The sequence below is a fragment of the Dendrobates tinctorius genome, unplaced genomic scaffold (genome assembly GCF_039654945.1).
Source record: "Dendrobates tinctorius isolate UK_male_01 unplaced genomic scaffold, ASM3965494v1 ptg000114l, whole genome shotgun sequence".
Classification (NCBI taxonomy): Eukaryota; Metazoa; Chordata; class Amphibia; order Anura; family Dendrobatidae; genus Dendrobates; species Dendrobates tinctorius.
This window is the reverse complement of record NW_027361782.1, coordinates 830,417-845,521: the sequence shown is the minus strand read 5'-3', so window position 1 is coordinate 845,521 and position 15,105 is coordinate 830,417. Positions and strand designations below refer to the sequence as shown.

General features: G+C 44.1%; 1 protein-coding gene across 4 annotated transcripts in view; it reads left to right on the top strand.

Moving 5' to 3' along the window:
• SRPX2 (sushi repeat containing protein X-linked 2) overlaps positions 1-15,105 on the top strand; it is a 112,200-nt gene that overhangs the window by 13,781 nt on the left and 83,314 nt on the right. For all 4 annotated transcript variants that reach the window (XR_012234867.1, XM_073589832.1, XM_073589830.1 and 1 more), the window contains one exon: positions 13,089-13,172. Coding sequence is in view for 3 of the 4 variants with exons in the window: in XM_073589832.1 (XP_073445933.1) it covers positions 13,089-13,172 (84 nt within the window). In the remaining variant the exon portion in view is untranslated. The remainder of the gene's footprint in view (positions 1-13,088; positions 13,173-15,105) is intronic.

Sequence of the window (15,105 nt, the reverse complement as noted above, 5' to 3'; positions counted from 1 at the left end):
ATTTTGTATCCAAATCCAACTTTAAACTTCTCCACAACAGTATCACGGACCTGCCTGTTGTGTTCCTTGGTCTTCATGATGCTCTCTGTGCATCAAACAGAACTCTGAGACTATCACAGCACAGGTGCATTTATACAGAGACTTGATTACACACAGGTGGATTATATTTATCATCATTAGTCATTTAGGACAACATTGGATCATTCAGAGATTCACAATGAACTTCTGGAGTGAGTTTGCTGCACTGAAAGTAAAGGGGCTGAATAATATTGCACGCCCCACTTTTCAGTTTTTGAATTTCCACAAAAATTTAAAATAACCAATAAATTTCATTCAATTTCACAATTGTGTCCCACTTGTTGATTCTTCACCAAAAATTTACATTTGGTATGTTTATGTTTGAAGCATGATATGTGGGAAAAGGTTGAAAAGTTCCAGGGGGCCGAATACTTTCGCAAGGCACTGTATATAAAACAGTTACAAATAAAAGAGGATTAAGATAAGAACTTACTGCATCTCAGTCACTGGCATGACGTGTTAATGAGGGGAGGGGAATCTTTTCCCAAGGAAAAATGGTACATAAGCACAGCCTCTTGCTAGCTGCTTCTCTGGTCAAATGACCCCCCTTTTTTTGAGCATCTGAACTTTATACCATTGCCCAAAACCAATGGTCTCCCCCCTTGCTGACTTCACAGGGTGGGCTGGAAATGCCCCCTTTAGAAAGTTATTAAAAAATTCTGCGGGCCATATCTTGGGCTGGGGAGCTCACGGAGAGGCGACGGGTATCATATGTTTGCTTACAAATTTCTCTTTCATTTAAGACCAAACATGGCCTATCTGCGGGCGACTGCAAGGCAGGAACCCTTTTCTCTGCCTCTGGTGAGCACACAGGCTGCAAAACGTTGCTGTGTAGCTTCAATTTTGCAGATTCTAAAAATATAAGTTTCCTGTTTCTAGGACTATTGTGTGTTATTAAATTCGATCTGAAATAGATAAACAGAATTTGAATCCTTGGCGGGAAGAACTGATTTTAACCAATCAGACCATGTGTTGAATGGAAGGGGAGAGTGTCTCACAGACCAGAGAGAGGGAGGGGGGAAGTTTTTGCAGGAGGATAGTTGTATGTTCAAATGCACAAACCCAATGCACAAACCAACTGGGTGTAGGGCGACGGCAGCATCGGAGGTGTACTTAGGACAGAAGGAAATACTTTTCCTAACACCTCCCATTACTCGGTACTCCTCCATGCACACCTCCACAGGATCGCCCTGCCGGAATAGCCCATCAGAATTGCCATGCTTGTTGCCCTTTTTCTGTTTAACGATAAAGTCTTACTGCTGGAGGGCAAGGATCCAGCGTAGCAACCTCTCACTCCGTTGGTACCAGACACAGTGTGCAGTCAGCTCAGGGAGTTGTGGTCGGTCACCACGGTGAAGGTGCGTCCATACAGTTAGGGCTGCAGGGTCCAAACCATGGCCAGGCACGCCTTCTCTATGGTGAAATAGGTCACTTCCCTCTCCCTTGGTAGGAGCTTCTGGCTCAGGTTCAACACGGGGTGCTCTTGGTTCCCCAAGTCAACCTGGCTGAGCCCAGCACTGAGGCCAAACTCGCTGGCGTCTGTCTATACTAAGAACGGCCGACTACTGTTGATTGCCCTTAGCACAGGAGAGCTGCTCAGGGCTGTTTTCAAAGCCCTAAAGGCTACCTCACAGTAGTTTGTCCAATCGACTGTATGGGGTAGCTTTTTCCTTATGAGGTCTGTCAAGGGTTTCGCAAGGCTACTATAGTTTTGTACAAAGCGCCTATAGTACCCTGCAGTGCCCAGGAAGGACATCACCTGCTTCCTGGTCCTGAGGGGTGGGCCAGGACGCAATAGCATCCACTTTCCCAGGCTCGGGCCTCATAGAACCTCCGCCTATCTGCCTACCCGGTGCCCCAGGTAGTGGACCTCGCTCATGCCCATCTGGCACTTTCCCGGCTTGATGTCAGGCCTGTTTGGTGGATGTGCCCGAGCACCTCCTGGAGATGCTGAAGGTGATCCTCCCAGGTGGAGCTGAAGACTGCAATGTCATCCAGGTATGCCACTGCGCTCTTCTCCAGTCCGTGGAGCAGGTGGTTGACCATCTGAGGGAATGTGACAGGGGCATTCTTCATGCCAAAAGACATGACCGTGGACTCATACAGTCTGAAGGGGGTGATAAAGGTGTACTTCTCCTGTGCCTCGGGGCTCAGGGGAAACTGCCAATATCCCTGACTCAGGTCCATAATAGCGCGCTCCAGCATCTTCTCGATGCGTGGCATTGGGTGGGCATCGGAGGCGGTTATGGTGTTGAGCCCTCTATAGTCCACACAGAACCAGGTGGTCCGATCCTTCTTTGGCACCAGGCAGTGCTTCCATCAGGGCATTACTGCCCTAACTGGCGTATGGGACCCGATCAGCAGAGGGGGCCCACATCGGGTCCCGTATCTTCTGCTCCTGGCCCCAGCTGCAGGACTCTGCCATACACACGGTGGCTGCAACGATTTCCAGATTTTGATCTAAAGGAAAAATGTATATTATTCTCTGAGATAACACCTGTCTGTTGGGTTGTGTTCCCAGTTCTCTTGCATGGGTTTCATAACTATCAGCACGTTATCTGCTCCACGAGCAATTATTTCAGAAGGTCCTGCGGGACCTTTGTTCACCAGTTGTTTCACCCAGATTTTTCACCATTATTGATAGGATGTGAGGGTCTAAATCCTTTATCTCTTCTGACTGTCACAACCGTACGGGCCCTTCCTCTGACCACCAGCATTTTAGGAATAGACAGTACCAGTAACTGAGCTAGCCTTTCTCCCTTCTGTATTAGCATGTCACTTCCTCCACTATTCATTAAAAGTACTTTAATTTTTCCTTGATAATCCTGGTCTGTCACACCTCCCATTACCTGAATCACCTTTAAGTTAGGGTGAAACAGCTCCGCTGTGAGGCAGGGTTATCTCCAAATAGGGACCGTTAGTATAGTATAGTATTTTTCCTCCATGCACATTTCCCAATAAGTAATTGTTTTTCCGGCTACTGGTTTCACCCTTTCATTATTTGTGGTGGTTTTTTGGCATGAGGTACCTAGTTTTGATTTATTGAACTCAGCCATTCGCTGCTCCTGAATCGGGATATTCTGTATATAGAACTTAACAGGGTGAGCAGGGACAGCCACCGTGGAGCGGGGGCGCCATTTGCGTTCCAAGAGGGTGCCAACCTCCGCTGTCAGGCAGGGGGAAGTTTTAGGGCCCTATAGGGTCAAATAGAGTATTTGTCCCTCACCTGGCATTGGGATTTATTACATATACCTACGAATAAGCTGGATTATATTTGAAATATGATCAGCATTTTTTGTGCCTATTTTTTGAGATTTTTTTCATATTTTTTTGAAGTTTTTGCTGAAGTTTTTGCTAAGCAAAAACGTCAAACAAGGATGAATCTGCATAGACATACGATAAAAAATGAGCTGGACACACCGGTAGGGATACACTTCTCTAGACCTGGACACAGCTTGGCAGATCTAAAAGTCCTAATATTGAGAGGTCATTTTAATAGTGACAGAGAAAGGAAGAATTGGGAGTTCAAATTTATAAATATGTTCCAATCTCTAACAATAGGACTGAATTTGACACCTGGATTCATGACTCATTACATGGACACAGTTCACACCTCCACAAGAAGGTCTTCAGATCTCTATAGAACACTTGGTCCTCATCTGCATGTGTAACAAAAACCTTAATTTGATTTTCTTGGCCTGTCTGTAGCTAGCATCACCTCATGTCCTGTTATAATTCCTATTTAAATGTTGCCATTTCTTCTCAGTAATTCACTTGTAATATAGCCTGATGAAGGGACCTTCTGAGTCCTGAAAGCTTGCTTGCAAATATAATTTCTCTGGTTAGCCAATAAAGGTATCACACCTTGAATACTTTTCTCAAATTTTTTGGGGACATAAGTATTTACATCTATTGTTTCTAATATGTCACACAAAATAGTTAATAAATAACATTTCCCACATGTCTACTTTACATCAGCACAAATTTTTAAACAATTTTTTTTTCGTTAGGAAGTAATAAGAGTTAAAAGTTGACCAGCGATTTCTCATTTTTACAACAAAATTTACAAAACCGTTTTTTTAGGGACCACCTCATATTTGAAGTCACTTTGAGGCTTCTATATTGCATAAAATCCCCAAAAGTGACATCATTCTAAAAACTGCACCCCTCAAGCTGATCAAAACCACATTTGACAAGTTTATTAACCCTTCAGGTGCATCACAGGAATTAATGGAATGTGAAAGGAAAAAATGAACATTTAACTTTTTTCCACTAAAGCATAACTTAATACTAATTTTTTTTTATTTTTACAAGGGTAACATGAAAAAATGAACCCCAAAATTTTTAATGCAATTTCTCCTAAACATGCCGATACCCAATAGATGGGGAAAAGCCACTATTTAGGTGCAAGGCAGACCTCAGGAAGAGAACGAGATCCCTTTGTCTTTTTCAAACCAAAATTGTCTGGAATTGAGATCGGACGCTATATCGTGTTTGGAGAGTCCCTGATGTGCCCAAACAGTGGAAACCCACCAAAAGTGACCCCACTTTGAAAACTAGACCCACAAGGAATTTATCTAGATGTGTGGTGAGCACCTTAAACCCCCAAGTGTTTCACTAAAGTTTATAATGTAGAGCCGTGAAAATAAAAAAATCATTTTTTTCCACAAAAATGATGTTTTTGCCCCCATTTTTTTATTTTCCCAAGGGTAGCTAGAGAAATTGGACCACAAAAGTTGTTGTGCAATTTGTTCTGAGTATACTGATACCTCATATGTGGAGGGGAACCACTGTTCGGGCACATGGTAGAGCTTGGAAAGGAAGGAGCGCCATTTGACTTTTTCAAACCAAAATTGCCTGGAATTGAGATCGGACGCTATGTTGCGTTTGGAGAGTACCTAATGTGCCTAAACAGTGGAAACTCCCCACAAGTGACCCCATTTTTTGAAACTAGACCCACAAGGAACTTATCTAGATGAGTGGTGAGAACTTTAAACCCCCAAGTGTTTCACTAAAGTTTATAATGCACAGTCGTGAAAACAAAAATTCATTTTTTTTCCACAAAATGATGTTTTAGCCCCCAATTTTTTATTTTCACAAGAGTAACAGGAGAAATTGGACTCAAAAGTTGTTGTCCAATTTGTCCTGAGAAAGCTGGTACCCCATGTGTTAGTGAAAACTACTGTTTGGGCATATGTCGGGGCTCGGAAGGGAAGTAGTGATGTTTTGGAATGCAGACTTTGATGGAATGGTCATGTTGCATTTGCAGAGTCCCTGATGTGCCTAAACAGTAGAAACCCCCCACAAGTGGCCACATTTTGGAAACTAGACCCCCCAGTGAACCTATGTAGATGTGCCTAAACAATGGCAATGTGGAACAAGTGCCCCCTTTTTGGCACTAATCTACTGTTTCCTGTTATGTAAATTTTATAATGTAGTGGCATACATGAGTTGTGTAGTGTTTGTCATGTTGTCATACGTCAGTTGTGTAAGTCAGAAATGAATTTAGTAGTTCATGGAGGTGTGGTACAGTCTGAAGCATTCTTCCATACATAGACCAGGTTTATCGGGGCTCAGAAGGGAATTATTTATGTTTTGGAATGCACACTTTGATGGAATGGTCTGCAGGAGTCATGTTGCATTTGCAGAGCCCCTGATGTGCCCAAACAGTAGAACCCCCCCATAAGTAACCCCATTTTGGAAACTAGACCCCCAGGGAACTTACCTAGATGTGCCTAAACAGTGGCAATGCCCAACAAGTGCCCCCTTTTTGGAACTTATCTACTGTTTCCTGTTATGTAAATTTTATAATGTAGTGGCATACATGAGTTTTGTAGTGTTTGTCATGTTGTCATACATCAGTTGTGTAAGTCAGAAATTAATTTAATAGTGCATGGAGCTGTGGTACAGTCTGAAGCATTCTTTCATACACAGACCAGGTTTATTGGGGCAGGTGTTACATTGATACATGGTGTCCTTGTGTACCTCCCTTTTGTAACACACTCGGCACCTTTTTTGTGACTTACTTTTTTTTTCCACATTGAGGGACATCCCTCGGGAAATGGTGACCTGGCACGATACGAGCACCTTCAGTTCCGGAAATACTGGAGCCCACTCCTTCCTGAATGCCAAATATCAGGGCCTTGATCAGTACCTCCTGGAACTGAAGGTACGACATATCCGTGTGGCCTGTGTCATGACTAAGACTGCTTAGTGTAGTCAAAACTGTCCACTGGGTCATGTCGACCATGTAAATTTTTCTTTTGTATGCACTATATTTTCTTTTGAAAAAGAAAAGGAAAATCCAGTCCTGTTGAGCCGGACTCCAATTTTTTTCTACGATCTTTTTATCACCCGAATTTTAATGCAATGTTGCGGCGACCAAAAAAACGTAATTCTGGCGTTTTGACTTTTTTCTCGCTATGCCTTTTAGCGATCAGGTTAATCCTTTCTTTATTGATAGATTGGGCGATGATCCATTTGCATCTATGTAGCTGAATCGCTGACTTGCTATGAGCGCCGACCACTGGATGGCGCTCACAGCAAGCCAGCACTGACAACCATAGAGGTCTCCAGGAGACCTCCAGTTGTCATGCCAACACATTGGTGACCCACGATCACGTGACGCGGGTCACCAGTGGGCGGATTTCCGGCGTGATTGCCGGAAGCGCTTGTTAAATGACGCTGTCACCGTTTGACAGAAGCATTTAATGGGTTAATAGTCGCGGGTGCATCGCGATTTCACCCGCAGCTATTGCAGGCACATCAGGTGTTCAAAACAGCTGACATGTCCCGTGAAAGATGTGGACTCACCGGCGGAGCCCTCATCAAAGGAAGGGAGTCTGACATCAGCGTACTATTACGCTCAATGTCAGAAAGTGGTTAAAGTGCAAAATTAACCCCTTAACGTCCATTGACGGACATAGTCTGTCATGTCAGGGTGTGAGTTCCCGCACCATGACGGACTATGCCCATCATGCATTTAAATTGTCACTGCGTGTAAACACGCAGTGACAGTTCCATGCAGACAGCTGTCACAGACAGCTAAGAGGCATGGGAAGAGGCGCGGGGACCCATGCCGTTGGACCCTACACCAGATCGCTGCGATCGGGCAGTCAATCTGACTGACTGATCCCAGCATGACTGCATAGGAGATGCTGAAATATCAGCACCTCCCGCCCAGTCAGTGCAGGAGCTCAGCGCTGCCTGTCGCTTACCTTCTGCACTAACATCCAGGAGCGGCGTCTGCGCCGCCCCTGGCTGTTAACCCCCTAATTGCTGCGACTGCAGGGTTCAGGAGGGAGCAGAGGGACAGGAGCTCCCTCTGCCTTCAGATCGGCATCCCCGCGACGTTATCGCGGGGCACGATCGTTGCCATAGTGGCCCGGGGTCATCATGACAACACCCGGGTCATCAAGCTACGGAAAGCCTCTGAGACCATGCTCACAGCATAGTGTTAGAAGCTTTCAATATAGTTTCAATATAGTTATGATGCATTGCAATGTATTATACCTACAATCAAAGTGAAAAAAGTGAAAGTCCCATTAAAGGGACTAGGTAAAAGAGAAAACATTTTTTAACAAATATGTAAAAAAAAATTAAAAAATAATAAAAATAATTTAAAAACCCACTAATAAATACACATTTTTATGTAAAAAAAATTAAACAAAAAAAGTACACATGTTTGGTATCGCCGCATCCGTAAAAATCTATAAAAGTGTCACACTAGTTAATCCCTTCAGTGAACGCCGTAAAAATATTAAAAAAAACACACAAAAAAGTAGCAAATTATACTGTACTTCATCATCACACCACTTGGAAAAAGTGGAATAAAACGCAATCAAAAAGATGAATGTAAATAAAAATAGAATAATTGAAAACACCATCTTGTCCCGCAAAAAACAAGCCGCCATACATCTCCATCAGCGGAAAAATAAAAAAATTATAGTTCTCAAAATAAAGCAATGCTAAAATAATTATTTTTTATGTTAAAGTTTTTATTGTGTAAAAACGCCAAAACATAAAATAGATATAAATGTGGCATCGCTGTAATTGTACAGAACTGAAGAATAAAACTGCCTTATCAATTTTACCACACGCAGAACAGAGAAAAAATTCCTGAATTGCTGTTTTTTGTTAATTTTGCCTCCACAAAAATCAGAATAGAAAGTGATCAAAAAATGTCATGTGCCCGAAAATGGTACTAATAAAAACGTCAGCTCGTCCCGCAAAAAACAAGCCCTCACTTGACTCTGTGGGTCGAAATATGGAAAAACTATAGCTCTCAAAATATGACAATGCAAAAACTTATTACAAAAGAAGCGTCTTTTAGTATGTGACAGAAGCTAAATATAAGAAAGGTATAAATCTGGTATCGCTGTAATCGCACCGACCTGAAGAATAAAGTCGCCTAATCACTTATACCAAATGAGGAACGGCGTAAAAAATAAAACTAATTCTTCACCTTTTGTGGATTTGTTCATTCGGCCTCCCAAAGATGGTATCAGCGTACTCAGGACAAATTGCACAACAACTTTTGGGGTCCAATTTCTCCTTTTACTCCCGGGAAAATAAAAAATTGGGGGCAAACTTAATTTTTGTGTAAAAAATATGATTTTTTATTTTCACGCCCGGGTGTTATAAGTTATAAATTTTAACCCTTATAACTTCCTAACCAAAAAAATTATGTTTTAAAAATTGTGCTGACGTAAAGTAGACATGTGGGAAATGTTATTTATTAACTATTTTATGTGACATAACGCTCTGATTTAGGGGCATCAAAATTAAAAATTTTAAAATTGTGAAATTTTCAAAAATCTTGCCAAATTTACCTTTTTTTTTTTTTTTTTTACAAATAAACAAGAAATGTTACTACTGTCATGAAGTACAATATGTCACGAAAAAACACTCTCAGAATCAGTGGCATACGCTGAAGCGTTCCAGAGTTGTAATCATATCAAGTGACAGTGGTCAGATTTCAAAATTAAGGCCTGGTCATTAACCTACAAAGTATGCAAAACAGAAGCCGCGGAGACACCATCACGTGTTTCTCAACGCAAGCAATAACCAGCCAGGTCTTTGCCCGGGAAGGAACAACCATGGGAAGGGCAGTCTCCAATGAAGGAAACCACCTATGCCAAAACATGGTGTCCATCCCCAGACAGCTGCTTCGGGGTATTGCCCCTCATCAGTGTGGAGTAGGAAACTGGCTAGTAGGAGCAATGCCTAGTAAAAAGACTATGAAAAGGAGGATGAATGAACTCATGGAGATCAACATCCGACACTGCGGAGACACCATCACGTGTTTCTCAACGCAGTGATTCTAGAGCACTGCCCCCATCCCTTATGGGAAATATGTAAAACATGCTTTACATATTTCCCATAAGGGATGGGGGCAGTGCTCTAGAATCACTGCGTTGAGAAACATGTGATGGTGTCTCCGCAGTGTCGGATGTTGATCTGCATGAGTTCATTCATCCTCCTTTTCATTAACCTACAAAGTGGCTTAGTCCTTAAGGGGTTAAAGGAATTGTATGATTAAATAGTATGATTGCATACACTTTTGTATATTTAAACATACAAAGATTAAATACATATAATGATTAAGTACATATACAGACATCATCCATCACCAAGAGGCTTTTAATCATCATCCATCTGGAATATCAGAGAAGCAACAACAAGACAGAGAACCCCGGGGAAATTCACCACACTGTATGGGCATCCCCAATTATGCAGGTATCACAACACTGTACATGTGTACAGGTACCCAACTTTATGCTTCTTTGGGGTACTTCACACATAGCGAGATCGTTGGCGAGATCGCTGAAACGTCACAGGTTTTGTGCCAGCGATCTCGCTACGTGTGACACATAGCGGTGACCAGCCCCCTGCTGCGATATCGCTGATCGTGCTCAAATGTCCTAGGCCATTTTTTGATCATTGGTGTCCCGCTGGCCAGCATGCATAGCTGTGTTTGACGCCATAACAACGGCGAGCGACCTCGTTGGCGACTCAGAACTCAGGGTCATAGGCATGATTTTGCTTTGTCTTTTCAACGCCCCCTCAGCTCTGAGTGGTGGTCCCAAATTAGGTTCTTTGTAGCGTTTCCTTTTATAGGTCAGCTATCAATTATATGCAATCATAACATTTAACATGTACAGTTATAATAATCGCGTGTCCCCGTGTCAGTAACTGTGGATCCACAAATAAATAGCGCACTAGCGACTCAGACAGGGATGCTGAAGCAAACCGCGTAGTGATAGCGCAGTAGTGGCCACCAATCGGAGCAGAGGGGCGTGGAAAAGGCAACGCTGAAGCACGCCTATCGAGGTCTGAGTCGTCAGAATAGCTGCTGTGTGACAAGGTCCCAACGACCGCCGAGGTCGTTATACGGATCGCCATATCGTTGCTGCGTCGCTGTGAGATCTGCCTGTTTGACAGCTTACTAGCGACCATGTAGCGACGTACCAGCGATCCTTACCAGTGTTAGGAACGGCGGAACGCACTAAATAAAAAAAACAAATAAAGTGCGTTCACCGCTCAGGGTCCACCGTGCAGTAGGTGATATAACCGCTGCTAAGTGGTAGCAGGAGCAATATGGAGGAGGTGCGCACGGGGTTAAACTTCACCCAGGTGCGCAGAGCAATCTCTGTTGAGTCACAGAGATGCCAAACACAAGACAAATACAATAGGGCTGAGCATGTTAAAGTCACAGTGCTCAGAGTAGTTGCACACACGGTATCTGGTCACAGGAGCAGAGCTAAGGACAGCGTCCCTCTAGACCTACCGTGTGTGCGACGTCGCAACTGCGGACGCCAAGGAGGGCTGCTACTGCAGCGCGGCATGAGACACTGCCGCTACACGACAATGCTAGTACGCAAGCGCAATGTCGGACGCTAGCAACTGTGGATGATGAAGCAGAGGCGCGCTGGTACTAAACTCAACCCCTAACCACAAACGTAATATCAGAGGGTAGGGGTTTCAAATGAGTCATTCACCAGAATCATGCATCCATCCTCATTCACACAGCAGCAAGTATGACTATACTAGCGCATGGCGGAACAGCCATGCGCGCCTTTTATAGCAGCCAGGACCTTCCGGAAGCCTCCAGATCTCCGAGCTGGACCAAGGATATCTGGAGCAGGACGTGAGCACATGACTCCCGGTCTCCAATGGGAGATCGTCTCATGAGCATGCTCAGAAGATAGACATAAGGACTTAGCCTCTGGAGAGATTTCCTGCAAGTCAATCTCCTCTGCAATCTCCACTGCAGTAGATAAACAGCAGGAGACTACAGAATGTGAGGGTCTGGATTCCTGCAGAGCCAACGCAGGAATCTGACGCCTAACAACCAGGTCGTATCATTGTCGGGATCGCTGGAGCGTCGCTATGTGTAACGGGACCCTTAGTCATGTTTCTATGGCCTTATATAGTGATTTGCACAATGTGTAACTGTGGTTTCACCCTGCCCGTCCAGTGGCCAGCTTTCAAGATTAGATGAAACAAAGATACCAGGCGGACATCAAATGATGGGCCATAAACCCATAGATACATAAAAGCCCACAAGGGTTAAATAAATCCACCACAGACAGACGTTAAATAAACCTTTATGTTTTACAAAAACAAACAACAAACATAGAGAAACTTAAGGCCCCGTCTCACATAGCGAGATCGCTGATGTGTCACCGATTTTGTGACGCAACAGCGATCTCGCCTGCAATCTCGCTACATGTGACACAGCGGCGACCGGCCCCCCTGCTGGATATCGCTGATCGTGCTCGAATGTCCTGGGCCATTTTTTCATTGTCGGCGTCCTGCTGGCCAGCATGCATCGCTGGCGACACAGAACTCAGGGACGCGGGCTGGAATCATTCAGAATAGCTGCTGTGTGACAACGCAGCAGCGATCCTTACCAGGTCGCATCATTGTCAGGATCGCTGGTGCGTCGTTGAAGAGATCTGCCTGTTTGGCAGCTTACTAGCGACCATGTAGCGATGCACCAGCGATCCCTACCAGGTCATATCGTTGTCGGGATCGCTGGTGCGTCGCTATGTGAAACAGGACCCTAAGAACTGTTCGTGAGGTAAAGGCATTCAGACAATAAGTAAACAGTTCTCAAGATTGTGTCACTATGAGCATTGTCTGTCTATAAATGTATAACCAGAAATACTGCTTTGTAATTGTCTGAATGCATTCTATATAATGCTGCATTGTAATGGTGTGACTGCATTCTGTATATTTCAATATGGACTCAAAATAGCCATTGTTATATTCACACTACACCACTAGTGACATTAGGAACATGAGCTCTGTATATAGTGTGCAGGTAATACAGTGGCCACCAGTGACATTATAGACAGGAGCTCTGTATATGATGTACAGGTAATACAGAGATCAAGAGTGACATTTTACACAGGAGCTCTGTATACAGTGTCAGTGTATAGGTAATACAGTGATCACCGGCGACATTATACACAGCAGGAGCGCTGTATACAGTATATAATGTACAGGTAATACAGTGATCACCAGTAACATTATACACAGGAGGTCTGCATTTTGTGTCAGTGTAGAGGTAATACAGTGACTACTGGTGACATTATACAAAGGACCTCTGTATATAGTGTACAGGTGATACAGTGACCACCGGTGACAATTAGTTCTGTGGGTGAATTGAGGCCACTTTCCTGGTGTCTGTCCCTCATTTGATATGTTTTGGCAGCATTTGGGGCCATTATACGGTGTTGTGCTTTGGTTTGTTTTTGCCTCCCATTGACCTGAATGGCGTTTGGTTATGTTCGGCGAATATTCAACAAATTAATCAGTGAATAGTGCAAATTCAGTGATCATAATCCGAACCGAACATTGAAATATTTGCTCATCTCTATTCATCATCAGGTATCCGTGTAATCAGTATAACGGCGCTGACCTGACACTGTCTGTAGTTACTGAGCACAATCCTGTTGACAGGTTCCCTTTAATAAACATTTGTGTCTGTCTCTTCTTTCTAGGCTCTGGATATCAATCAAATGATCGCTACAACTATGACGTTTATGCAGAGCAGCAGCCATCTATACCCCATCCAAGTTACAGAGGTACGACCAATCCAAGAATGTGAGATACCACTGTGTGCGCCTCTTTGACAGCATTACGTGTGACTGGATTAGATGACTGTTTTTGCCGACTGCATCACACATGATAGAATTAGATACATTGGTCAGCAGACAGGATCACATGTGAGGGACTTGGATACTCTGGGGAGCACACGGTATCACACGGGTATTTGAAGTATTATTTTATTATGCGGCACAGGATGGTAGTTTCACCTAAATAAGTATTTAATATGGATTTGAAATGGTGAAGTCTATAATTTTTATCGTAGGAACACTTCCCCCATGATAGACAGAATCTAAAAATAAAATCCAGAAAATCACATTGTATAATTTTTACATAATTAATTAGCATTTTATGGTATGAAATAAGTATTTGATACAATAGACAAACAGAACGTAATATTTGGTACAGAAGGGTCAGATGTTTACTGCAGTTCTTCACCAAGTATGCACACACTGCAGCAGGGATTTTGGCCCACTCCTCCATACAGATCTTCTCCAGATCTTTCAGGTTTCAGGGCTGTTGCTGGGCAACATTGAATTTTGAGCTCCCACCAAAGAGTTTCTATTGGGGTCAGGTCTGGAGACTGGCTAGGTGACTCCAGGACATTGAAATGCTTCTTACGGAGCCACTCCTTAGTTGCCCTGGCTATGTGTTTAGGGTCATTGTCATGCTGGAAGACCCTGCCACGACCCATCTTCAATGCTTACTGAGAGAAGGAGGTCGTTGGCCAAAACCTCACTATAAATGACCCCTTCCATCCTCCCATCAATATGGTGAACTTGTCTTGTCCCCTTTGCAGAAAGGCACCCCTAAAGTATGAGGTTTCGCTCCACCATGTATCATGGTTGGCACGGTGTTCTTGAGGTTATACTCATCCTTCTTCTTCCTCCAAACACGTCAAGTGGAGTTGATACCATAAAGTTCTATTTTGATCTCATGTAAATACATGACCTTCTCCCATGCCTCCTCTGCATCATCCAGATGGTCATTGGTGAACTTCAACTGGGCTTGGACATGTGCTGGTGTGAGCAAGAGGACCTTGCATGCCTTGCAGGATTTTAATCCTTGATGGCGTAGTTGTTAGCACCACGCTGGGTCCCTGCTCTGACAGGCAGGGTCTCCAGCGTGTCACTTCACTCACCAGCACTGCAGTTGATTCCTCTCTTCCTTATGCTCCGCATGCTCCCAGCAACACTTCCAGCCGGGTCTCCAGCCATGTCCTAAGGGCACGCGTGCACGCGCTCCCACCATCTTAAAGGGCCAGCACATGCACTTGCTATTTCCTTCCCAGCCAATGGTTATAAGGCATTATGTATATATTGCTTTCCTCTCCACTGGGGAGGTGCCTGAGCAACCTTCCTGTTTACAGTTTATGTTGTGAAAGGTCGCATACCAGTGCAATTCCTGATTGCTGTGCTCTAAGTACAAATCCTGCTTGCTGCACTCAGATGCAAATCCTGCTTCCTGCACTAAGATGCAATCCTGCCTACTGTCCTCTAAGTACAAATCCTGCTTGCTGCACTCAGATGCAAATCCTGCTTGCTGCACTCAGAAGCAAACTCTACTTGCTGCACTTGGATGCAAGTCCTGCTTTCTGCACTCTAGTGTAATTCCTGCCTGCTGCACTAGGATACAAACTTGGTCAGCTGCACTCTGAGTCTCTGATACAAGCTCTACCTGCTGCTACATCCAGTCCGACCTTCTGGGTCCAGCTGCTGCATGAGCTTTGGTCTGTCCTGGAGTGGCACCTGGCCTGCATTGGGAGCCAAGTCTAACCTCACCATTAGAGGCTCTAGTGAACAGTCCAGTGCTCGACTTATCACGGCCCTCCGCAGTTCGTGGCACATTGGTTCCACGAACTATGTCCGTGACAGTAGTGTGTTATTAATGGTAATGTTTGAGACTGTGGTC